Source organism: Ambystoma mexicanum, chromosome 3p (assembly GCF_040938575.1).
Source record: "Ambystoma mexicanum isolate Mex_15411 chromosome 3p, UKY_AmexF1_1, whole genome shotgun sequence".
Lineage (NCBI taxonomy): Eukaryota > Metazoa > Chordata > Amphibia > Caudata > Ambystomatidae > Ambystoma > Ambystoma mexicanum.
Genome location: NC_090925.1, coordinates 122,514,501 through 122,540,167, shown reverse-complemented (window position 1 = coordinate 122,540,167; position 25,667 = coordinate 122,514,501). Strand labels below are relative to the sequence as shown.

The following is a 25,667-nucleotide window of genomic DNA, read 5'->3' as shown; positions in this document are numbered from 1 at the left end:
CCAAGTAACACTTATACTCAAGGTTTCAGTTATAAATAGTTATTTATTTAATATCAATTTTAAATAAGCGTTCTTTAAAAGGGGCAAGATATGTAACAAATATACTTTAAAATACTTTTCCAGAATCAGCATAAATTGAGTGGATACTCTTTAGAGATGCTTTTTACACACTTCCTACACCCGGAGGCGACTTCATTCATAAGGACAGTAATGCCATTTATAGATCACTCGTACACTTTGCAGATTCTGAGCTTGCAGAAAGGAAAGATTAAGGGAAGGAAAAAGGTTAAAGAGGTTCTCGGGACATGTGAGTATACTTAAATCTTCCAATGAAGTCTGGACGAAACCTTTCCCAGCAATAACAGTCTGAAAACAAGTTATCACCTCTGATGGACAGAAAATATCAGTCAATGGACTAGAAAAGTCTGCAGGGGGGTAGGACAGCCAAAGTCAATTGGAGCACAGTCTATGGAGCTGCGGCACTTCGTATTTAATAAAAAGTCTAGCACAAAGTTAGAGAGTTTTGTAGAAATCAATTGTAGGGTCAATAGCTGTTACACTTGTGGAAAGCAGAGTTGAAATCAACTCTAACATAAGTATTCACTGCAAGTCTCAACAGAGGAGCAAAACTAAAGACACACTGAGGTAAGTACCCAAAGTCTGAACAGTACCTCTGGTTTGAAGAAGATTGGTCCAGCTGGATTCTGTCCTGTTGCAGCGATGCATATCCTGGGTTCCTGAGCCTCAGTCGTGGGGACAAGAGGGAGGACATCTGGAGGACTCCTGCGGCAGCAATTCGGAGGTCGGCGGCAGCTATGGGCTCTCTTCAGATCAGCAACACTTTGCGGTTTCAGTGCTCGGTAAACAGCACCACCGCAGATCTTGGATACCGGTTGGGCTTCCTTCACTCCTTGAGTCCTGCATTCTGGTGAGGGGCTAGAGCTCTGGTCGTTCTGCTTCGGGAGGATCTTGGGACACTCCTGGAGCTTCTGGCCGGATTGCAGACGTTGCACTCTACTACGGGTTTCCCGACTCCTGGTACTCGGTTCCTTCAGCAGCAAAGAAGTACAGCCAATCTGACAAGATGGTCCAGTGGAGTTTGTCTCACGGTTAGTTGGTCCCACTTACCCAAGGGAAGAACTTGTCCCTTCCGGAGCTTCTCTTGTCGATCAGAAAAAGGAGTTTCAGCAGTGCAGCAGGGCTTCACCGGGCAATTCAAAGGTCCAGGAGGATGCAGCAAGCTCCGTTCAGTTTCTTCATCGGGTGTTCTTCCCAGTGGTCCACTCTGCCTCTAGTCCCAAAACCCTCCCCTTTTAAGAAGGTTTCTCCCATTCATGCATAGCTTAGGCTGTCAGTCACACAGCAGTGTCAGCCAATTAGGACTGGTTGTATTCAGGCACTCCTAGAGACCAAGGACAGGGGAATTTCGGGAACCACCCTCACTTCCTGCCCTTCCAGACACACTGGAGCCAGAGGAGGGTTTCAGGACTGAAGCCCACCAAAGGTAAAACCCAAGAAAGACCTCACAAAACAGAAAATGGCGTAAAAAGACCGGTCCATTTTGACAAGAATGGTCACTCATGGGTGCTATACTGCAGCTGAGGGTTCAGCCTGCGGTAGAAAAGCACAATGGCAGGAACATTAAACCACTGCCACCAGCTATTTAAAGTAGTGAGGGTAACATAAGAAATGTTACATGAGAATGTAGGATAAGAGGCTACTAGGTAACCCCCCAGCACTTCACGTAAGATGGTGTATGCTGGACCTGCAAAGAGAAAGGGTAGGTAAAGTCAATTTCACTTTACTATTCTTGGGAACAGTAGTTCACACAAGAAAAAGTATTTAAACCTTATGAGAAATCTAAATGATTTCTCTGTGACACTGCACTGAGGGGCTGTGTGTCACCACACCAAATGTAGATGCCCATGGAGTTGTCAGGCTCCAAAATCAGTGGAAACGCATAATCCAAATCAGGTCAAAACAAATGAGTGTGAGCAAAAGGTCTCACTCATTCCAGGGTTAAAATTAGAAGTCCTCAAGTCCAGCAAAAGAGCTGGTGGTCTCTAAGGTTGAGGGTAATTGGCACAGAAAGGAGAATTCTCCCTAACGGTCAACTCCAATGTGTTCAATATTTAGCAATGTGTCTGCAAATGCTGGGTGTACTATATTTCTGCTTTCAGGTAGTATTAGATCGCAACTGATTTCACTAAATGGGTTTCCCACATCTTGTATTGCATGAGTAAGAGACTTGATATCTTTTGCAAAAACCATCCGTGAATGCTTTTTGTCCGTGTGGTGCCGCTCATCTTTTTCCAATCGCTTCACCTTTGTAGAATTATATTCTTTAACTAAGCGGGCCATCTCAGGACCAGAAACCATCCAACTATGCAGAGCTGTTGGCTTTCCTGTCAGGCCTGCAGCCCCTCCATCACCTTTGACTGGTGCGTTATGTTGTTCACGGGCCTGATCAATGGCAATAGCACAGAATGCATGCTTTGACTTTTTTGTGAGAAACTTTCCTTTCATGAATTCTGCATGGGTGTTGGGGTGATGCATTTTAAGTGAAACCATATCACGTAAGTGGACAGGAATCCATCGTGCATAGTGAGTATGGTCCAAGGAAATAAACGGGGAACAACCTTGGATAGCGCTTCTATATGGAGGTGTAAAATCTTCTTGTATCACTCTTATAAAAGTCATCAAAAGGAGTTCTAGTTTTAGAATGATGTAAATTGGGTACATACATCACTTCTTTCTTTACACCAGTCTTCAAGTGACTTAACCTGACTGCCATCCTGTATATCGTGGCTGTAGTCATTGTAGGCCTGCTGCAGAAGTAAATATAGACTACTGGCTGTGATTTGATGAGCCCTATGGGTACGAGTCACATGGGAACCGTTTATAAATTAATCCCCTTTTCCACCTTTGGTAATATTAGTCCAAACAAGTGCTCCAGTTGCCCCACTTTCATCCAAGAGATTTCCAAGAAACTTGAAAACTGGCACCTCAGTATGCAGCCCACCAAATATTACAATTAATTGATCTTCACCATGGGTTGCTGTCCAGTTCCCTTGGATTTGTTTTACCAATGCGTCGAGTGGCTGGCCAAACGTAATGATTGGAAACTGCCCAGGATTAAGGCCATTAACTGCTGTTTTCACAATATCCATTGAATGGTGAATCATGGCCACTGACATAGCATGTTCTGGAAATGAAAGAATCAGGAATGAATGTGTGAATGTATAATCTTTTGGAGTTTCTGCTTGTTGACTTGCGTGGTATGCTGCCCAAGTGGTTATCACTAGCTTGTGGCGTAACTTGGTAGTCAACTCTAGTTCTCTTCTACGGTTGGCAGAGGACAGTCGGTTCTCATAGCAGGAACAGGGGGCACACTGGTGTAGCACTCAGGAAGATGTTTAGTCACATTGTCGGCACAAGGATTTTTAGTCCTAATCCGATCAGTTCCTGGAAATTATCATCTGGATGTTGAAATATCGATATTCCCGTATGATGGAAAGGGTCATGAGATGTGGTAGAGCTTAGATTGTATGGTATTGTTTCCCTTTCTCGGTTGTGTTTGAAGGCTCTTTCAGACTCCTACTCCGTACGGCTCACCAAATTGTTGTACATTAGTAACTGCAACAGTGACGATTTGTGGTGGCATTGTTGAAGACCTTGACTTTGCTTTAATGTTTGGGATGATCATAACCATAGCAACCAGTGCTAACAGAGATGCTGGCACAGAGTCTTCCGGACGCTTGTTTCAAAAAGATCTGTTGAAGTAATTTTTCATTTTAAATGCCTCTTTTCTCTATATTTGCTCCTTTAGCAAGATGAACACCATAACTATCTGCATCGTATTCACATGCCTTGCTCAGTGCAGATCCAATATCACTATTAAATTTAAGCATCACATGACAGCCTTTCTTATGTGCTTCCATGTCAGGAAAGTAAGCAGGTATCCTGTTTTCCAACTTTTGTGGAATGTATGCATCCTGAAAGATCACTGCCAAGTTGTTTCATCCTTATGCTGTACAGATTGCATAGGTCAACACGTTTTTAAATATGGGTGCAATTTCATTTTCCGTTCGAGCATCTTCGATGTATGATGTAAGTTCAACTAACGAAATACCATGCTTAATTTGATCCATATCAGTTTCTTGTGTTTTTATTTGTCTCTTGCTCTATTATATAATACGAGGCATGAATATGGTACATAGCATCTTGTTCCATAAGTGTTATAGTCACTGGTATAATGATAACCTTCAATAATAGTGTCAGACAATTTACATTAACGAAACAAAGTAAACAATAGATTCTTCACTAACCTGGATCCTGACGGAACTTGGGAGAAAGTGAAAATCCCCCGAGTATCTCTACCTCCTCGGACCCAGAATACAGGGCGTACGAGGCAGAGAACCCCGGGAAACCCTCTGGGGAAAAAAAAACGTGAAGTTCCTGCTGAGGAGGTATTCGCGTTTTCTGCTGGTATGGGAATGTCTTCACTGGAGGATATTCGTGCGAGTTGCCCTCTCTGTCCCTGATACGGAATTAAAGAGGATAGTGATAAATCATTTATCCCACATTCACTACAAACAGTATACTATATGTCTCCAAGGTTACCTGATCTACTGGGATTCAGTGTTGAAGTGATCGGCGGCCAGATGATAGAGCAGGAGGTAAGTAGCGGGAGAGAGCAGAGTATTAGAATAGAGCAGAAGACGATTAATCACAGAATAGCATAGGATATGTGTTCGTAGATGTGTGTCTGGGCGAGACTTACCCTGCCTGACCAAACAGGCGCGAGAAGAACACAAAGAAAAGATGACATGCGTCACCACTTTCTCACCAGTCAGCAACGCACTCAGACACTCATGACAAACTGGCATTTGTTACAAACGGACACCTTTTCACCAGAAACTCCACGGTTCGCGTTTAAAAGAAGCAGAAATCTGAAAGACCATCTGGTACATACATACCCAACAGAGAAACCCAAAACAACATTCCAATCCACATTCTGGCTTCTCCCACCCGTAGTCGGACACTACCGCTGTGGAAAGTGTTCAGTATGCCACCTTACACAAGATCTGAAAGAAGTATCTCTTAACGGCACCATTTGGAAGTACAGAACTTTCTCAGACTGTCTGACCAAATGGAGCATTTACATGATCAAATGCCCGTGCAACTTGCTATATATAGGTAAAAGCAAACGCAAAGTTAGGCAAAGAATTTGTGAGCACAGGTCCTGCCTCAAAAACACAATAGAGGACAAACCAATGGTGGCCCACTTCGTTCAAAAGCAACACAAACACACATAACTGAGATGGTGTGTTATCCAAACCATTGATGCCAAAGCCAGAGGGGGGGACAGAGATTTAGAACTGAGAAAATTAGAGCAAAAATGGATACACCGTTTAGATATGGTAAAAAACGGTTTGAACGTGTCCATAGAGTGGAATCTGTTTTTCTGAAATTAGACCCTAATGCGAAACTAACCTCCAAAGGAGAGTCACCTGTGTTTTGTTTTCCAACTTGGTTATGCTAAAAGCACTTAAAGTGTTAAATGTGAAAGATCAAACTAAGTTGTGTCCTTTGATCTACTATGCAACAAAGCACACAATGGTTCATGGAATGTTAACTGCCAGTTATGCTTTAATCGGTGGCAGCGTTTGCAAAAAACTGTATGTAATGACCGACTGTCACAACCCACAGACTGGGGCCAACACATAATCGGAGTACTGCATTCAGTATCTAATCCCCACACTGTGAGAAGAGGAGACACATGTCACGCACCCTCAATACATGGGGCGGGCGCAGTCGTAGACACTACTCCTCTTGATCCCATGAGACAACGACACTAATCGCGTGCTCATGCGCGCCTGATTCACGGTCGCGTAGATACGACTGAAGTGCGTACAAGTAGTCAACACGCATGCGCGCAGCCACCGTCATTGACACAGCAAGCTGCAGCTACGAGCGGACGCAGGTAAGCCCAGAGCGCCGCATCAGAGCGGTCTCCCATCTACACGGTAGAGACGCTAAGCAGGCACAAGAGGGAGCACTCTATATAACCAGGTTTAGCAACTCATCACAGTGTTGAACCTCACACACCATTTTTGTCACGTAGCTACCGGGCACGTACACAGCTCTGGGCAGATCAGAGTAACAGATCTAACGTAAATGGCAACTAACACTGCCAATATGGCGTTTCTCACGAAATAGACTGCCTATGGCTCATTCGAGAGACTCACGTTACGGGCACAAGTAGTTTTCCACCACCACCACCAGAAATGGCTTTCTATGCACGTAAAATAGATGTGTATAGTAGTTTTTGACAACACAACCAGATAACTATTATCTTCTACAGCTACCTAGCTGAAGACCAGACCCTAGTCATACAGGATCCAGTAATAACAAAGCGCACAGAAGGCGCCTTAAGTGAAGAACTCGATAATTCTTCTCCACACCTGTGATACTGGAAAGCAATGGCTCAGGTAAGATTATGTACAGTACACTTCTCAGGCACCACCGTCCCTGTAGAGATACACCCACATTCCAATTTTATCCTTCTTACCTTTAGATGTTCCAATTTTGGGGTACATCAGTGACACTACTCAGTCCACTTCAACAGTCCTCAAGACGGCACTAGGATGCCAGCCGCCCACTACATGGCAATAACACCATTTAGTGTCGAATAGACAGAATGTGGTTGTGATGACCTAACATCTAAGTCACTTTTTGTACTAACCCACACTTTGTAAACAACTGAATGCAAAGAGTCAATGTATGAGGTTTTTTAGATACCTTAAACAGTGTATATCCCCGGCAACTACGGGCAGGAAAAAGTTTTTGATAATAGGCCTGTTATGCTATTTTTAAATCACATGAAAAATAAAAATTGTCAATGTGTTACATGCATATTGGGTACTCTCTTATGTACAGACCACATGTTGTGATTTGTTAAGTGTGCTGGATCCATTCTCGGCAAGTGCCATAGCAGAGGGCCATGTTCTGTTGTGTGGGATCCCATAGGCGTCGTGTCTGTCCCCTACTCTTTTTGACATCTTCACCTTGCCCCTATTCGAGCTGTTGGGAGTCAGAAAGCATAATATACGACAACTACGCAGATGACACGCAGTGACTTATTCTGCTTTCAGGCAATCACTCCCCAGGATTTGGAGATCATTAATACCATCTATAAACTCGCACACTCCTGGATGGTATGTAATGGATTGTCTCTTAATAATGCCAAAACTGAAATTGATTGTCGGCACTGCACCTAAAATACGAAATCTGGACACTGCGTAACGCTCCTTTCAAATTGCGGATTGTACTCTGACAACCCTTTCCAAAGTTAAAACCTTGGGAATATTGCTCGACCGAGAACTTAGCATGAAAGCCCACATTAGCTGCTTGGTCTCAAGTACTTCCTACTACATCAAACTCCTAGCCCAAATCAGACCGTTCCTTGATTCCTCTCATTGTGCTACCCTGGCCCACGCTATTATTGCTTCTCGTCTCGATTATTGTTCTACCCTGTTATTGGGCATAGGAAAAGGGGAACTTAATCGTCTCCAGCTAGGCATTCTCTACATTGGCTACCTGTTGGCAAGCGGATCCATTTTAGGTCTCTGTCGCATGGGCACAATGTTTTTCTGTGGTGGCATCTCGTTTGTGGAATGCCCTTCCTCTGGACCCTAGTACCTGCTCCTCTATTGCTGCCTTCAAGCGTAGACTGAAAACTATTTTGTTTGGCCATCAGCAGCAAGGAGGCTAAATAACTCAATCTGTCCTCCTTGCCTGGCTGCTCCTTTGTTTTCCTGGCTTTGTCTGTCCTCGCGCCTCTATGCCATCAGGCTTTGTCCCAGCGCGTTATAAATAAATAAACCACTCTGTGTTAAAAATAAATACTGAAATTGGACATGCACAGACTTGCCTCTGCTAGACCTGCTTCACGACAACCCCTACATCTGCCATGACATTTCCTACATGGCAGTCACAGGTGAGCTGTGAACAGCTGTAAAGATGCCCCTGGGACACAAATGTTCCAACTCTCAGTGGTTAGGTTCTTTAACTATTGGCCCCTCCTGGGTCTTGGGGTTAGCTGTCTGGACTGGTTTCACCTGAAACAACTATTTGGGTCCGCCCAGGAAACTCCCCTTTGAGCCCACCTGTGAAGACGTGGCATTCCTCTGAAAAACAGGAAATCTCCCTAAGGGGTTATCTGGGAACCAGTGCTTCAAAGGTGAGCCCTGGCAGTACAATGGGCAGCTACCAGTGGAGTGCTAATTATTGGAATCCTTTTGATGTAGGCAGACCGAGGCTGGGGGCAGTTAGAGTAGCCAAGGCGAGAGCTACAGTCCAGAGAGGAATCCCACCATCTAGGACTTTGCTAGAGCTCCCAAACTTCCTGTGCTCACGTCCTGACTTCCTACAGACAAGGCATTCTGGGACTGACATCATCAGACACGTGACACTACCATAGAGTCAGAAATTAAACCCTTAACAGGCTTGTCCCTGTCATGGACTAGTCTGCTGTGGCAGTTTGCTTCTTAGTTGAGTCAACTTTGGATTACTGAAGAAGGATTCACTTGGAACTCCATTGGGGTACAGTCTGCTCCAAAGTCCTCTGCCATAAAGGTGAAGATAGAAGGAGACCTTGAAGGAAAGGGCAAGCCCCCTCTCCATCCCAGGGGCATATTTGGGGTGACTGCAGTGGACCAAAGCCTCCCTGTAGTCTGAAAACGGTAACAGGATTCCCCTTGCTCTGGAGACCCTGAACTGGGTCTCCCAGCAACTTTGTAGCCCAGAAGAAATGCAGGGCCTGGCCCCCGACAGAGTTAGAGTTTTCAAACTGGCTCTGCTGTGCCCAACTCTTTTCGAGCCTCTGCCGGACACACACTGATGCCTTCAGCACTTAGAGTTCTTTGACCCGCATTCATCGCTTCCAGCTGTCTCAACACCGCCTTAGCCCTTTGCAGCTAATGGCTTTAAACCATCTCAGCCTCTGACTCTATACATGGGGAACAGCTGACTCAACCCATCTCAAGATGCCAACTTGACTTGGTGAAAGTTAGCATCTTGCTTGCCCACTTGAACCCCCGGCAGGATCATCCCAAAACATCTCGAGACACTCTGCTCGATCCATGGGACCTCATTGCCTTGTTCTGTCTCGATTGCTGAGATTCGACTCCATTGAGAAGCCCGCTTGCCTCGAGCTGCAGTAAAGCTCATAGAAGCCTGGCTCGACATGCTGAAGCACCCAAAGAGAAGCCTAAAAAATGAATGTATTTTCAGTGGCATTGTCGTCCTGGCCCACTTCAAAGGGACGTAGCAACTTGTAAGAAACCACTCACTACCTTTTTAAGACAGTACAGTAATTTGTACACTGCTACTGTTTGGTCCTACCCACTATGAGGACCGCTTGAGGGGGAGGCCTGTGATGAAATGAAAAGACGTATAACGGCTGGTGCAACAAGACACGTCTTTATTGCACGCCGTTATATCTGTAACCAGTGTTGCCAACTCCTCAGTGAAGAAAGTAGCTATTGGCTTCCCTAGAAGTCGCCAGAAGTAGCAAGATGATGTCACTGCCTAATTTGCATAATTACCTCCTCTTTCCCCCTGCGATTTATGGCTTTTACTGTGGCCCCCTCCCCTTTTAAAACCTCCCTTTTAAGTTATCAGTGTGTTTTTGCATTACTGCCGTTAGAAAACGGGCGAATGACCACACTTTTTCCAATTGGTTTGGAAACTTGCATAAATGAGCAAGTCTCCAAACCAATTGAAAAAAGTAGCTAGATTTCTCGCTAGCCGCTTTTTAATGAAAAAGTCGCTAGGGGGGTGTACTTTCTCGCTATATTTAGCGAGAAAGTCGCTAGGTTGGCAACACTGTCTGTAACTGCCCTTCCTTTCCCCCGGCCCCTCCCTAGCCCAACGTACGTCACTTCCCCTGGTCCAGGCCCAAACGTGGACCTTCCCACACAACGATGAGGGAGGGCGTCTCACCCAAGTTATGACATGACAGCTACTGAAACGTGTGCCTGTCTGCACACATAACCAAACCCATAATCCATTATCTTAAAGTCTTCGTTTGCGGTGTCTTTTTCCTGCAGCGGTGAGTTGGTGGTGTTTTTTATTAGTTGTGTAGAATTTCAGTTTAATCGAAGGTTCCTATTTCTATAGATTGTTGGTTGGACATTCCTTTATTTTGGTGCCACAGTGCCATTGTTGTTTGGGTTGGTAATGTACCAGCTCACATCTGTTCTGAAAAGTACAGCCTGCGCTACCCTTGTGTGTTCCACCTTTGTGTGCCTTGTTTCACCTTTATGATTTAGATCACTTCTGGTTTACTAGTAGTGTGGAGCTGAGTGGGCGCCTTAGTCACTACCTGCCCCTTTACTCCTAGAGAGCAGCAATCTTTTTGGCTCTGTGTCGGTTTTGCATGAGAGCAGTGTAGCGTCTCTGCTCCCTCTCGCACACTGCCACAGGTGGCCCCTGCCCCTGTGTAAAGGCAGATGAACTGTGGATGCTGTGGGCTGTACAGAAAAGGGAGCGGTGGTGCTTAGCGCCTCTCGGACCAGCCGTTACCTAAGAATATAGTGTGAGCAGCTGCATTTGATGGCATTGCTGGAATTATTTGAGTACCTGGGATTTTGAAGGCGCTGCCTAGGATCTGTATGAGTATTCAGGCATTTGTGGCAATACCTGGCATATTATGCCCAGGGGTGGACTGGCAACCAAAAGAGGCCCTGGAAAGTGGCCCCATATTACACATTTTCAGCAAGCCCAACCCTTTTCCTCTGGGAACATTTGTAAATACCACACAAGAGGCCCACGGTGCAGAGGCCTACCAGGAAATCTCCAGAGTTGCCTGTGGGCCAGTCCAGCCCTGACTCTGCCAGTGCTTGCCAAATGATAAGGGTGCCTCCACATTTGGTGTCAAGAGATTGTGTAAGCACCTCTGAGTGTAGTGGAACACCCAAGCATATAGTGGAAGTCCCTGGACATATGATGATAAAACCCTTAGTATAGATAACTGGCAAGTGATGGGAGTGCCAACTCGCTGAGCATACGAGGGATGAAGAAATAAAATGGCAAATAATGGTGGTCTTTGGGCAGATCATGTCCTGGTAATTTATGGCTTAGTAACTAGACTTGTATAGCTCACCATTCTCTTTGCAATGTATCTATGTGCTTTGATTGGGCACATCATGGCAATACCTGGCAAATAATGGCAAAATCACCTATAAGCTATTAGATGAGTAGAAGCCAAGAAATGCAAAAGGGCGCGGTGCAAGTACATATAGTGAAAAAATCTTTAAATCCCGAAAAAAACATCTTCCCAATACCCACTACAACATTATTGCGTTTCACAGTCCTCGTTGGGTCATTTTCTTCCTCTCTCTCATTGGTTCATAGTCCTCCAGCATTTATCACTTTGATGGTCCCTCGGTGGTTGTGGTAACCCAGGTCCTGGCTTCACCACCTCCAGTCACGTGCCTCTTGTGTCCTGTGCTTCATGATTCCTGGGCCCGAAGTGCTTGGCTTTGCTCTCTGCACTGCACCTCCCAGACACCTCTTAGAGCATTTCTAATTCAAGCTGCCTGCTTTCTACTCACCCCTGTGTAACTGTAAAGCACTCATTGTGTTGTGTGTGGATGTGCCTATGCTACGTGTGGGCACCCCCTGCCTTGAGGACGATGGATGGACGGATGGACGGACGGACGGACGGACGAGAGCCTGTCTCAGAAGGAGCTCTATTTACCAATGTGCATCCTCTTCCTCATTCAGCCAGTTCCCAGCCTAGCTCAGCAAGCCGGCCCGGCACCATGAAATGTTCACCTTGTGCAAACCTGTACTGCATTTACGCACCCAATGGAAACTTGCAGCGATGCCCAGAAATTGTGCATTTATTTCCTTTTTTGTTTTTGCAGGTTCATAATAGGAGATCACTCCGAGTGCGCCTTCCTGGGCAGTTTTGTTGGAAGCAGCGGATGTCACAGCAAGCACCACTGGATCTGCACCAGCAAACCGTTTAATAATGAAAAGCAGACAAAGAGAGTGTGTTCATTTGGAGCACTTATTTATTAAAATGTATATTTTTGTAACACACTGTTCTGTTATTGGGTGTGTGTGTGTGCTAAAGTGCAACCGATGCCCCCAGAAGGTGGTAACAAGTGGGACATTAAACTGTTATTGCTGCTTGGCGGCGGGCCCTCCAGCAATTAGCCAGAGCAGGGCCAGCCTTAGAGGTGGCAGCGCCTCCGGCGGCAAAACAAAACTGCCGCTCGCCCCAGGTCATGCTGGGGGGGGTGCATTTAATTTCAATAGGGCTCCTGCCGCGACTTCTCCCATCACAGCAGCTCATGGGTGAACTTGGCAGACTCTCCCGAGCTGCCATGGTGGGGGCTAACGGCAGCCCAGGCGGCCGTCTGGCAGTCCCTGCGCTAAGGCCGGCCCTGAGCCAGAGTCGACTTTTTCTTTAGAAAACAAATCTCTTTAAAGCAGTTCCTTTCTTTACAACCTGCAGGGCAAGGGCACGCTTTTCAAATAAAAATGTATCAGGAATGTATCTAGGGTCCATGCCAAGATATGGGGCGGCGGGGGGGGGGGGGTGACAAATCAATGGAGTTGTTAGGGGAGTGTGAGCCTGGTGCCGTGGCGTCTATTCAGACCCATGCAGGCCCTTGGCCAACTCGGGAAGGCCCATGCGGAAGTAGGTCTATTGATAGTTTGATTTTGGATAATTGTTTTCCAAAATGATCTGCTCACATGTTCACCCAAAAATGTTGATGGTAAATTGGGGTTAGGCAACATTGGTGGGAGTGGGTTGAGGAGGCGTGTTGGGTCAGAGGAAGGTGCGGGTGTCTCCCCCCTATTTTCTATGAAAAAAAGAGCAAACAAATTCGAGAAATAAAAAACAGGAAAAAAATAATCGCCATAGACCGTTCGGGCTGCATTTGATGTTAAAAGGGGGTGACGTGGTGGGGGTGCTGCACGCCCGAAGTGAGGTAGGGCACAACAACTGGCAACAAAGGAGGGATGAGGGATTCTGAGGAAGAAGGAGCCATCCTCGTCACCCCACACTCGGGACACCTGGTAGGTCCATACAGGACTTTGAGACTCTGTGGGCACCCTCATCCCTCATCCCTAGTCCTAAAATGGGAGGTCTGGTAAATTGACCGGAGCTTTATTTTGCCGCTACCAAAGAACCCGACAATGCGGCAGAGAAATCAGCAGTATTATTCGATGCTGGCTTAGAAATGCAAAAAATGTTCAAGGCCTTGGCCCCTGTTGGCCACTAATATGGCCAAACGCTCACTCGCTGATTACTTCAACCCTCCCTCCTGCCCACCAGCAAACGCTGACATCAAGCATTTCACACTCTGCCAAACTGCACCAATTGATACCTTCAATACCATGCTGTGACACTCAGCATCCAAATGCACCATGGTCAGTGCGCAGCTCATACAGAGGCGCTACTCCAAACAAAATGTGTCTGCAGATTCTGTGCGAGTCCGGCCTTTTGTTGATCTGCATCCTGGAGCTGGGCAGATTGGCAGAGAGCAGTGCCGAGAAAATGGAAGCGGTCTTCCAGAGCTTGGCCCTAAACAAGGCACATGCATTCACCAGGGGACTACTGTGGAAGAGGTATGATTGAGGTGAGGAAAGACCCAAGAGGAAGGACCACGCCCATGTCGACAAGTTCATCCAAACCTTGTGACTATTACGGGGGCACACTGCCCCATATGGGTTTCTGCCCAACGAAAGGGACAGCATGCTAGAAATGTGGCAATCTGAGCCACTTTGCAAATGTGTTGCATGATGGTTCTTATGTGCCCTATTGAGATGACCTCAGCCTCAACAAGTAGGGCAAGTTGAGGTTGCGCGTGCAGTAGATCTTGATGAGTCGGAGGGTGAACAGGCAGTTTTCATGATATCTAACAAGTGCTGCCAACTCACAAACTGAACACTAATCTGAGACACCTATGCCTGTCCTGATTGACAAAGCTGCATCAATTAATGAAATGTGCAGCTAAAACCCAGGCCATCTATGAAGCCAACTAATGTGAACATGCGTGCATACGGAAGGGATACACCCATCCTGTTGTGTGGCTCGGCCAAAGCCATGGTTCGTCACAATAACACAGACACTGCAATACTTAACAAGACTTGGAGCTCGTTGTAACAGATTGTCTCAAGAGCTCACCAACTTTCGGAGACAATTCAGTTGTTTTTATTTGAGAAATTGTAAAGGTGCCTGCTGAGGGCTGTCCCTCTCCCGCTCTCGTCTAGTGCGGGCGGTTCGCTCCCTAGTCCAGATATCCCTCAAACCTGCGATTTATCTCTGGATATTGGTAAGCCCTACTATTTAAGTCTGTCTGCTTGTGATGGCCTAAGGAAAAACACCCTTTTTTATCATACTCCCTCTTCGAACAGTCCTGGTGAATCCTGACCTAGGTCCCAAACATGATCTGTACTAGAAGAGATGCCTTCCAGACCCTCAGGTCTCAATTGGTCCTTTCCCTTCATGCCCTTGTACCCTTCACCCTGATCGTCTATCCTTTGTCTCCCTACCTTCTTCTCTCCTCCCTTCTTCCTCTTTTGTCGCTCACTCTTCCCTTCTTTCCACTGATATTCTCTTGCTACTCCTACTCTCCTCCTCTCTCTACCACTAACTTTCTCCCCACTACTATTACTCTCCCCACTACTACACTTCCCTTCTTCTCAGAATTACTACTCTCCCTTCCCTCCACTATTACTACTCTACTTTTCATCCACACAATATCGCGCAGTCACCCTCCTTTCACTCTCTCACTCACCTTCTTATTCACTCTCATTCCCCCTTATCCTGCTAGTCTTGCTCCCATTCCTGGCATGCACACTCACACCCAAGTGCCACCTTCTCTCACCAACCAATATCTCCCTTTGGTCCTCCTACTCCTCCCTGGACCTCACCTGGAAAACTCACACCCTCCTGTTTCCTGTGCCCCTTTTTATCCTCCCTGTTCCCCTCCATTGGCTGGTTACCCGAGCCAACCACTCAAACTTCCCCCGAAGGGGCAGGTTACAAGAAGTCAAAAACATGTTAAATCTGCCCCCATTTTGTACATCACCGGTATTCGGAAATGGCCGCCTCCTCACAACAGGCAATATCCCAGTTCATGTTGTGACTGGCGCTTTGCTATGCAGAGTGCTCCATGGACCTGTTGCAGGTAAACTGAATGTCTGTGGTAGGTAGATTGCTTCGATTGCCACTTCGCCATGTGGACCGCTCCAGAGCACGGTTAAAGGTAAACTGAAGGTTTGTATCGTGTAGAGGGCTGGGTCTTGTAGAGGGCTGGTTTGATGCTACTTTGATGTGAGGAATGCTCCACTGGTTCATAATTTTTTGCTCTCTCTCTCCAGGGTTTGGTTGCTTGTTATTTCTTCCACCACCACACTATGGGACAAACAGAGACTGGTCAGCAAGGTGCACACAGGTATGGGGCAATGAATGGTAGTGCTCGGTTCAAATATGCATGCACACGTAAAAGGGTCTGGGGCCCTCTCACACCCCAGCTCAGGGGCAGGACTGGATCTTGTGAAAAACCTAGTAGGCTTCTCACACCAGGATGAGAGGGCCTCTTCCCCTCTTGACTTTGACAGGTTTCTGACCATGTCATGCACATGCATTTTGGATTCAGGGAGTACGAGGTGGGAATTGAGGACTTCCTAGATGAGTATAATCCGGGGCATCGGCTGCCTGTGCGTGCCAGAAGTGCAACTATTATTGATGTAGCAGAGCAGCCAATAGCCTTGAAATACTGTGTGCTCCCTTCCACTTACGGCCTAAAGTGGGGTTTGGGGGCGCTAGGCAAAAGAGAGGCTGACATTATTGAAAAGGCGACTGGCCAACCCCTTGGGTCTCCCCCATCGTTGTGGAACGCAAGCGCAAGAGGCCAGATCAAGTTGGCATTTGCATATGCATGCGATTGCCCACCGGGCGATGAAGAGAGAGACGACCTACACTTATATTAGTCCTAAACATGCAAGGGACAAAGCACTCCTCAAAATTGGACTTGACATCGGGGTACCATCGAATTCCCTTTCACAAAGACTCCTGCTAAATCACCACCTTGTCCTCACACATAGGCCTACATCGCTGCAAAGGCCAGAGCTTTGGTGTCTCCTCGTCGGTTAAGATGTTTCAGAACATGATCAGGGGCATCATCCGCAGCATCCCAGGAGTTATTAACGTGAGCAACGATGTCCTGATCTTTGCCAGTTACACTGCAGAGCATCGGCTGACCCCTGAGAGCTGTCCGTCAAAGACTGAAAGGCCAAGGGCTACACTCAACAAAAGAAAATGCGAGTTTCACAAGATTAGGCTGGAGTTCTGTGGATTAGTTTTTCAGAAGAAGGATGTCCCTGCAGACCCACAGAAGGTCTGAGACATCAAAACAGTTCCAGACCCACAAAACCAGTCTGAGGTTCGGAGTTTCCTGGGCATGTTAAGGCTACAGGAAGTTCATCCCCAACCTTGCAACACTGACGGAGCCATTCAGACCTGCCAAGACGGGCGAACCATGGGAATGCGGTGAGCTGTAGGCAGCGACATTAGAAGACATGAAGAAAGCGCTTGCTGAGGACACAATATCCTACTTTGACCCGAAACTGAATGCTGGACAACACCCAGAAAGAATCCTGGATGCAATAACACACTGGTCCCCTCGCAAAAACGATCCGATGAGCTTGCAGATCACTTTAAGAGCAAAATCACCAACATACATCGGATCATACAAAGTAGACCAACCAACTCGAATGTTCCCCTCATCCAACCAACCCCTGGCCCACAGAACAGGCTGAACATCTTTCCCCAAATTTTAGGAGAAAAATCTGTCAGCTTGGTGAACAAAATGAACAATGCAGGCTCCTCAATTGACCCCTGTCCAACAGACATCTACAAATCGATCCTTACACAGGGTACACCATCTGAATACTAACCAAAACCCATCAATCTCTCACTTTTAATGGGAAGAGTACTACGAACCTACAAATCATCCTATATCAAACAGTTCCTCAAAGATACCTTGGGCAATTTGGAAGACCTTTCAAACAGCCTGATCTCTAACATTCCTTACCCCTCAAAACTAATAGAGACCAATGTCTAATAACAAATACTGTAACACGTCGAAAATAACCAATTATTGGACAAGGCACATGGAGGCTTTAGATCCATGAGAGGACCAGAGACGGCACTACTCTCAATTTGGGACAACCTAAAGACCAACACAGACTCCAACACAAACTCGGCACTGATATTACTCGGCCTCTCCGCAGCATTCAACACAGTCAACTATAACACCCTTGCCAAGAGACTGGAAGAAATTTGGACCAGCGACACAGCACTGCTTGGATTACATCTTTCTCCTCCAAAACAAACAAACAGTACGCCTCAATCTATTAAAATCTGCACCGCAGGATACCACTTGTGGAGTTCAACAAGGCTCCTCGTTATCCCCACCACTGTTCAACATCGATAAAACGCCACTAATCAACCTCATCAAAAGACACAGCCTCACATGCTACAATTACACAGACGATACCCAAATTGTCTACAAACTCAACGGCAATGAAAAGGAGACCCCCACACTAACACACTGCTTCAAAGAACTATACCAGTGGATGAACATTAATAACTTTAAAATCAACCTGGACAAAACGGAAATCATGATTACACCCAACAACCAAGGAAACTGCCAGGACATCCCATGGTGCATAGAAATGGGAGCTCCGCTTAACCCATCCAAAGTAGTCAAAATCCTTGGAATCCTAATGGACAACAAGTTAACACTACAAACACAAGTAAATGTGATCATTAAGAAATGCTTCTTCCATCTTCACACCATCAAAAAGATGCTACCCTTCTTCTACTTAACACACAAAGCACTTGCCCTCATCATGTCCAGGATAGACTACACCAACAATGTTTACTTTGGAATGCCGGAGTACTTACTGAGGAAACTGGACCAAATACAGAATGCAGCTGCCAAAGTTCTCATCAAACTCTCCTTAAGAGACCACATCCCACCATGTAACGCTCACCTTGTATCCACAGGGACGCCACCCGACTGGTCTGGGATGTTTCTGGGAACGCTGCACCTTCTCCGGGGACTCGTGCTGCCGAGGGCCAGTTCTAGAAGACAGGAGTTTGGTTTTAGCTACCTCAGTGACCACCTTCCCCATGCTGCCCTTGCTATCCCCCTTGGAGCCTTTCTCACCTTGTGTTTCGTAAAGGTGCGCTCTCTATCCGGCCGTGCTGAGCAGGGGCGCGTCGTCGCTGGGCACCGTTCCCCCGAGTTACTCCGCTGGCATGGCCCTGAAGTCCAGACCAGCTGCGACTCCACTCTTGAGGTAAGTCTCTCGTATGGTTAAGAATGAATGTCCGTAATTGTAGTTGCCCGGAATAACCTTCACCTTCTTTCTTGCAGATGCAGAAAGGATGATGGAGACGTCGAGCTGATATAGAGGGCTGAGCTCGAAGGTAAGAGGAAGCACTAGGCGCGGCGCTATCAGCGTCCTTAGAAGTTGGCTGACCTGTGCTGTTGTTCCTTGCAGGTCGCCGAAAGATTCCTGGAAGAATGTGGTCAAATGGAACAGGACGCCGGATGGAAGGTGTCCGTACGGCGGTAGACTTCCAGGAGAGTTTGTTAAGTAAGCAGAGCCTAGAGGCGATGAAACGGATGAATAGTCGCTTACTAATTGTCCTCTTCTCGTCCTTCTTCTCTAGGATGTTTCTGGAATAAGATAACGAATTCCAGGGAAGACTCCGGATTAATTGAGGAGCTGGAAGCAGAGCAGGTAAGGATGAATAACGTGGTTCTTCTTCTCTCGCCCAAAGATGCTGAGCAGGACCCGGTGAACGTCACGCTGCAAGAGCAGAATAACGTGAAACGCGTGCCTCAATTCAGGCGTGGTTTAAATATCCAGCAGGTGTATCCCAGGTGCCTTCGGGGCGGGCCACTCCCTAGATGCTAGACTGCATGCTGCAGTTCCACGTGATCCTTGTGGGGGCAGCCATATTGGTCCACTGCCCAATGGAAACTACACCTGCCATATGAGCCTGGTGCCAACGGCGCCAGGACTGGCTCCAGGGCACCAGAGAGGGACACGATTGGGGCCTTGTTGAAATACTGTGGCGAGGGCCAGAGGCCCCGACTTCCCTGGCCACGGGTTAAGGTCGTGACACACCAGCGCTATGGATGCTACATTGGTTCCCAGTCAAAAATGAAACACCTTCAAAATGATGTGTATAACACACAGAGCAATCCATGGCCAGGGAGCAGAATTAATACAATAGAAAATCACCATATACAAACCAACAAGAACACTTGGATCCAGCAATTATCTTCGCCTAGAACCTAAACTCTACACAGGAAAAACATTTGGAGGATGATCCTGCTCACGTATAGCCGTAAAACCCTGTAACTCCCTTCCGAGAGAATTACGAACTACGGAGGACCATCTAAAATTCAGAAAACATCTAAAAACCTGGCTCTTCAGCTCTGAAGGGGAGGAAAACGATTGAACATAATCTACGCACCATGAAAAGGACAAATGCACAGAAAAGGAGGCCAGTAAAACAACGCTGAAAAGAACACACCCGAAATGAACCGAGACCGAGCAAAGGAACCGACAGTCATCAACACAATTCAGCAAGCCAAACGAGACAAAACCCAGCAAGAAAAACAAGCTGGAAAAGAAGGGAATACAACCACAAAAATACCCTGGGAAGACTGCCATGTTCAAATAACCTGATACAATACCCCAACCAGCATTTAACTATCTGGATAGTCCGAACCTATACTGCATACATATTATTGGTGTAAATTAGCCAATCTCGCACTTAGCATGCATGTGCAGGCTAGCCGCATTCAGCACCCACTCTAATGATATAGCTAAGCCTTACCCCCCTTGCTGCACCCTGAAACAGACACTATATAACTACTACACTATGTCGGGCAAATCAAGAAGGATTAATTAGGAATAAAAATGCATCAAACCTAATAGACTGATGGGAGCAGGAATGGGAACACACCCAGATGTATAGACTAAGAGTGTGTAGTGTCTCACACCGGGGTGGAGGGCGAGGGAAGAGGGAGGCGTCTTGCCTGGAAGAGCGGTTGGAGACCAGAAGTGTTCCTGACCTTGCTAGAGCACCGAAGGTGAGAACCATCACTCACTGGGATGGAGTGGAGGCAGATGTATCACACTTAAACGGGCTGCCCAGAGAGTGTGACATGCATCACACATGAAGGAATAGGTTTGAGGGCAGAAACCATGCCACACACATATTGAGTTCTGGGGACAGGGAACGCGTCTCTCCTTGAGGAATTCGTGGAGTGGTAATTACTTCTCACTAGAATGAATGACCAGGGAAGGAATATGGATTGCATTTAGTCAGAATGGCGGGGGTTAGAAAGGTATTGCCACTAACCGTACTAAAAACTCACCCCTCTGCACACACCTTCTCATACTATGAACTGAACACAACCATACCTCTACAGCACCACAAACCGCACACACTTCACAACACCCCAACAAGTAAAGAAACCAAACACAATCTCACCTCCGCACCACATGATGCCTACCAACCGAAAACGCACCTACGCTCAGCGACTGGTTTCTCCAAACTGAAGCTGCCAACTGCACATCACAGCTCTTTTGCTCTTCTCCCGCTCATTCCTACTAACAAACCCTGCCACCCTCCTTGCATTACAGATCCGCCAGAGTGCCAGGAGACCACGCAGGTGGAAACAGTGTGCAGTACAAGTACCATTACCATAGCACAACTCAATGATTTTTTTTTTTAACAATGGACCTTTTTTCTAAGTTCATAGCTGCCCAGAATTATATCTAGAGGAATGCGATACTCCCTACAATTCCCATGGACGCTTTCGGGAGAGAATCGTATTGAAGTAAATAAAGCATGGCGGTCAACCTTGTTTCAACATCTGGACTAATACTTCTCATCACAAGCTCACGTTTTAGAAGTAGGTGTTCGCCAACAAACTAAGAAAAAGTAATATTTTCAACTACCATTTACTTAAACACTCAAAAAGACACAATAAATAAACGTTTTTTATTTTGTTCATTCAAATATGTTAATTTAATGTTTTTGTTTGATATATTGTTAAAGAAAGATGGAGAGGTGGGGTAAGGGAGACTAGGAAAGAGAGAGGAAGGATGATGGAGAGACCGAGAAAGGAGGTGAGAGAGAGAAGGAAGTAGAAGAGAAACAGGGTGAGGAAGAGATGGAGGGAGAGAGAAGAGGAAGTAAAAGCGAGAGAGCAAGGAGGAGTGAGACACGACATAAGAGGGAGAGAGACAGCTTGAGGAAGAGAGGAGGCAGAGCGATAGAAGAGATAGGGGAGAGCAAGATGGAAGAAAGAGACAGATAGACAGGGAGGATAAGATTAAGGGGGGAATAGGAAGTGAAAGCAAAAGAGAAACGATGAGTGAGGCAGAGAGAGATGGAGGGATAGAGAGAAGAGGGAGGGACAGAGTCAGGAAGAGATTGAAGGTTACAGGAGGCAGGTAGAAAAGAGGAAGATAGAGAGAGATGGAAGTAGAGAGAGACAGTGAGACAGGGAGAGCGAGAGAGGGGGGAGAGAAGATACAGAGATATAAGTAGAGAGAGACAGTGAGAAAGAGAGAGCGAGACAAGGAAAAGAAAGCTAAAAGAAGGAACGCGCTAGAAGAGGAAAAGAGAGAAAGGAGGGTGAGCGAGAGAGCAGAGGAAGTGACAGAGAAGGAACAGACAGAGAGAGAAAAAGTATGAGAGAGAGAAGAGGATGAAGAGAAGAGGAAGAGCGATAGAGAAAGGACAAGGTAGATACAGAGAGAGGGGAATATAAAGAGAATAGGGCGAGAGAGCCAAGAGGAAGAGAGAGTGAACAGGAAGTGAGACAGAAGAGGAAGATGGAGCAAGAGGAGGATGCGAGAGAAGAGGAAGAAAGAGGGACAGTAAAGATGAGGGAGAGCCAATAAGGGAAGGACAGAGAGAGATGGAGTTTGCGAGAAAAGAGAGGGAGAGAGAGAAAAGGGAAAGAGACGACAAAGAACGGCAGAGAAGGAAGATGGCGAAGACAAGGAGGGAGAGAACAAGAAGAAAGGATGAGGGACAGGAGGAGAATATAGAGATAGAAAGGATTGGGGAGACAGAGGGAGAGAGACAGAGGTGGGAGAGAAGAGGAAAAGAGGGAGGAGTAAGGATGAGGGTGAGAGAAAGGGGGGTGAAAGGTAGAGAGTAGACAAAGAGACGAAGGATAGAAGATAGAAATAGAGAGGAGAGGGAGAGCGAGGATGCGCGAGAATGGATGAGGGTGAGAGCAAAGCGGAAGAGGGAAAGAGATGGAATACAGAAGAAGAGAGAGGGAAAAGGAATGAGGTAGAGAGAGAAAGAGAGAGAAGAGGAATAGAGCGAGAACAGGAAGCGAAGAGGAAGATAGAGTGAGGATAGCACAGGGGCAACATGCTGGTCTTGGAAGCAAGACCACGCAGAGCAACAGAGGTTCGAATCCCAGATCCATCCGCGCTTGGTAACCGAACTCGGGTATTAAGCATGTTAAAAAAAAAAAAACGGGAAGAGGGAAGAGGAAGCGAGAAAGTAAAGGTGGAAAGGTGGAGGGAGGGTAAAAAGAGAGACAGATGAGAGGGAGATGGAAGAGGAATAGAGTGAGAAGAGGATGATATATAGGGAGGGAGAGACAGTGATGACAAAAGAGAGGGAGAGATAAAGGGCTGTATGAGGAGACAATCTGAGCTCAAGGCACTTTTTCCTCCTCTCTAATTGCTTAGCAGTGGATGTTGACACAAATTATAATGTGTGGTTCTGCCGTGGCTGTTTGTTAGCATCTTGGTGGAAAAGTGACTTCCACTTTTCCAACAGTATGTTCACTGAACTTTCACAGCATTTGGTACCCCATCAGAGACGATTACTGATGGACTGAAACCATTTCAGTAGATCTTCACAGCCCTTTTTTCCACTGGCCACATTGATTTTCTTTGCAATTTATTTTGACACATGCTGTACGTCAAATTGATTCTTTGTGTGGAAAACTCTATCACTGACTTTTGCAATGCCCACATGTCTGTCCATGGTTATTCTATTTTACAAACCCATGCTTCTCCATGGTAGCAGAGGATGTACATTCAATCACTTGCACCACCATGGAGCTGACTATTTTTTGAGTGTGCAAGTTATGGACGTGATGAGTGCAGTACTTTGCTGAGGATTCAGGACTGTTGCCCGATCCATCGCCAGCAAGCCAAAGCCTTTTCCCTCTGAGAGCATTGTCAAGTGCCACCTGCTCTAGATTCTATGTATCATCTATTGCAGGGAATAAGTCATTTCACTGATATGTTGTATGCTGAACTCAAGACCCAGAAATGTGAAACAAATGGGATATCTTACTAAAAGTAACCCACGAAAGAACTGAGTACATTTCTGGCCGGAACCTTGACAAGCAATGGTTAAGGGACAAAGAAAAACTGGAGTGTTCCTACACACAATTTTCTCTAATCTTCAGGTTTGTTCAAACCACTTTTCTTCTGAAATGTACCAATGGTTTTCCACAACACTTAGCACGTTTAGATGTGTCGCATTCTAGCATATTTAACATTGTTTAGCAGGCAACAGTCAAAGGCTATGAATGTGGGTTCCCCCCCAAAAGCAATTGTATTTGGATTCAAATGTGGTGGTACCTTCTTCCTCATTTCCTGTGGTGTAGTCAGGGACCTTATCCTTATTGTCAATTCATTTAGAGGATGCCTTGGTGTTTTCCAACTTTGATAAACCGGCTGACTGTGATTCAAAAACAAAAACAGGGAAAGGTACCGGAGTATGTTGCACCAATCCTTTTGATGGTGTAGAGTGGATCCCCACATAATGTTGTCACCTCTTGCTGGTAGTGTGGCAGTTGGAGAGGACATTGTGTGGTGTAGCAATGATCAATCGTTACTTTCCATGGCTCTGTGGTGCTAGTGGCATTACATTCCAGCCTCTGCACATGGGCATCCTGCATCCAGGGATTTAAGTGAGCGGGAATGGCTGGGAGCGGAACACCACTATTTAAAAAAAATTCTGTTTACAGTTCCACTACTTTTTCCAACCATATTCACCCTTCTGGAACAGTACTTTTTGATGGTAAAGCATAACTCTTCACTTTAACATTGTATAGCAGGTGCAGACAAACTGAAATCTGACCGTACATTTATGAAGCCTAAGTGGCAGAGCCTGGATGGATTCTATCTGGCCTCATTTTAGCCAGGGGAAGATGAAGAATTCCTGGTAACATTAAAAAGGAATCTCTCCTCCCACTCTATCTCTCCCTGAATATGGGAACACTTGTCAAGCTGTTATCTCAGTTAAGACAATATGGTTTCTAGAGCAAGATCTGGCTAATTGTTTGTCCTAGATCCGGATATGTACCATTTTGGATTCAGCCACAGCTGAATAGTGCATCCACAACCTATCCTGAGGCTTTTATATTACATCTGTATACCTATAGAAAACCTGCCCATACTAAAGGAACTTTTTGTCCCTAGCACTTTAGTTTAAAGTTTTTTATGCTATGTTTAATACACGTTATGTATACGAACTTGTTTAATTTAATCTGTGTTTTTAATACCTTGTTTTAAATAAACTGATATTTCTCTTAAATCATTGACTAGTTCGGATGAACTGTTACTTGTACCTTCTATTGATATATATTCTAAAGGTCCATGCCATTCACAATGGAATCTATTTTACTATCAGGTGGCTGTATGGAATTTGTCCACTTATGCCTCTGGACAATTGCACACTTGTAGTAGGAGCCTTAGTGACTAGTCACTTGGACTATTCCAATGCGCTACTGTAGGATACTTCAATGGAACCTATCAGAAGGCTTTAGGGGGCTCAAACGGATTGGTTTCTGGATGTAGGAAATGTGATCACGTTCAAGCTGTTTACAGGGAGCAGGTGTGGCTTTCAGTAAAGTAGGGAATTGAGCTTAAACATCTTTGCTTATTTTTGAATGCATCCATGGGCCTGTTCCTGTCCACCTTCAGGATAGCATCACTCTGTATATCCCAGGATGGAACCTTTGGTCAATGGAGGATCACAGACTATTCATCCCTAAAACTCCCTGTCAGGTCACAGGCGATAAGACTTCCATTCATGACACCCAGGATGTGTAGCAAATTACCATATTCTATTCATGACAATGCAATCTTTTTCTAGATCAATGTCCCTATTGAAGCATCAACTGTTCAGGTAGATGCTATGTGTAGGTTCTCATGGAGATACAATAGAGTTTAGGCAATATATACATTCTCCCACTGACTGACCTACTGAAGAAAAAGAGAAAAACAATACTGCACCTTCTTTACCCATTTCACCCACTTGGCCATCTACCCGCCCGTCCACAAGGAACAGTTTATTGAGAGACCACCCTCAACATGGGGAGTTCCTTCCCGCCCCACTCAAGGTGTTACGCAACAAACTTTATATTTATTTATTTATTTATTACATTTTATTGGTTTCACGCAAACATATATAGTAAGCAAAAAGAAACCTTTAACAGTTTTGTTCACTTCCTCAAAATATTCCATGACAACACTACTCCATATCTAACCTC

General features: G+C 45.9%; 1 protein-coding gene across 3 annotated transcripts in view; it reads left to right on the top strand.

Moving 5' to 3' along the window:
• The window catches only part of LOC138580152 (C-type lectin domain family 2 member D-like), a 357,666-nt gene that overhangs the window by 239,496 nt on the left and 92,503 nt on the right, over nucleotides 1–25,667 (top strand). For 2 of the 3 annotated variants that reach the window (XM_069650475.1, XM_069650478.1), the window contains one exon: nucleotides 11,937–12,114. The exons of the other annotated variant lie outside the window; for it this stretch is intronic. In XM_069650475.1, the coding sequence (XP_069506576.1) occupies nucleotides 11,937–12,093 (157 nt within the window). In that variant the 3' untranslated portion in view covers nucleotides 12,094–12,114. Of the gene's footprint in view, nucleotides 1–11,936; nucleotides 12,115–25,667 lie in introns of those variants that run through there. 3 annotated transcript variants of the gene reach the window in all.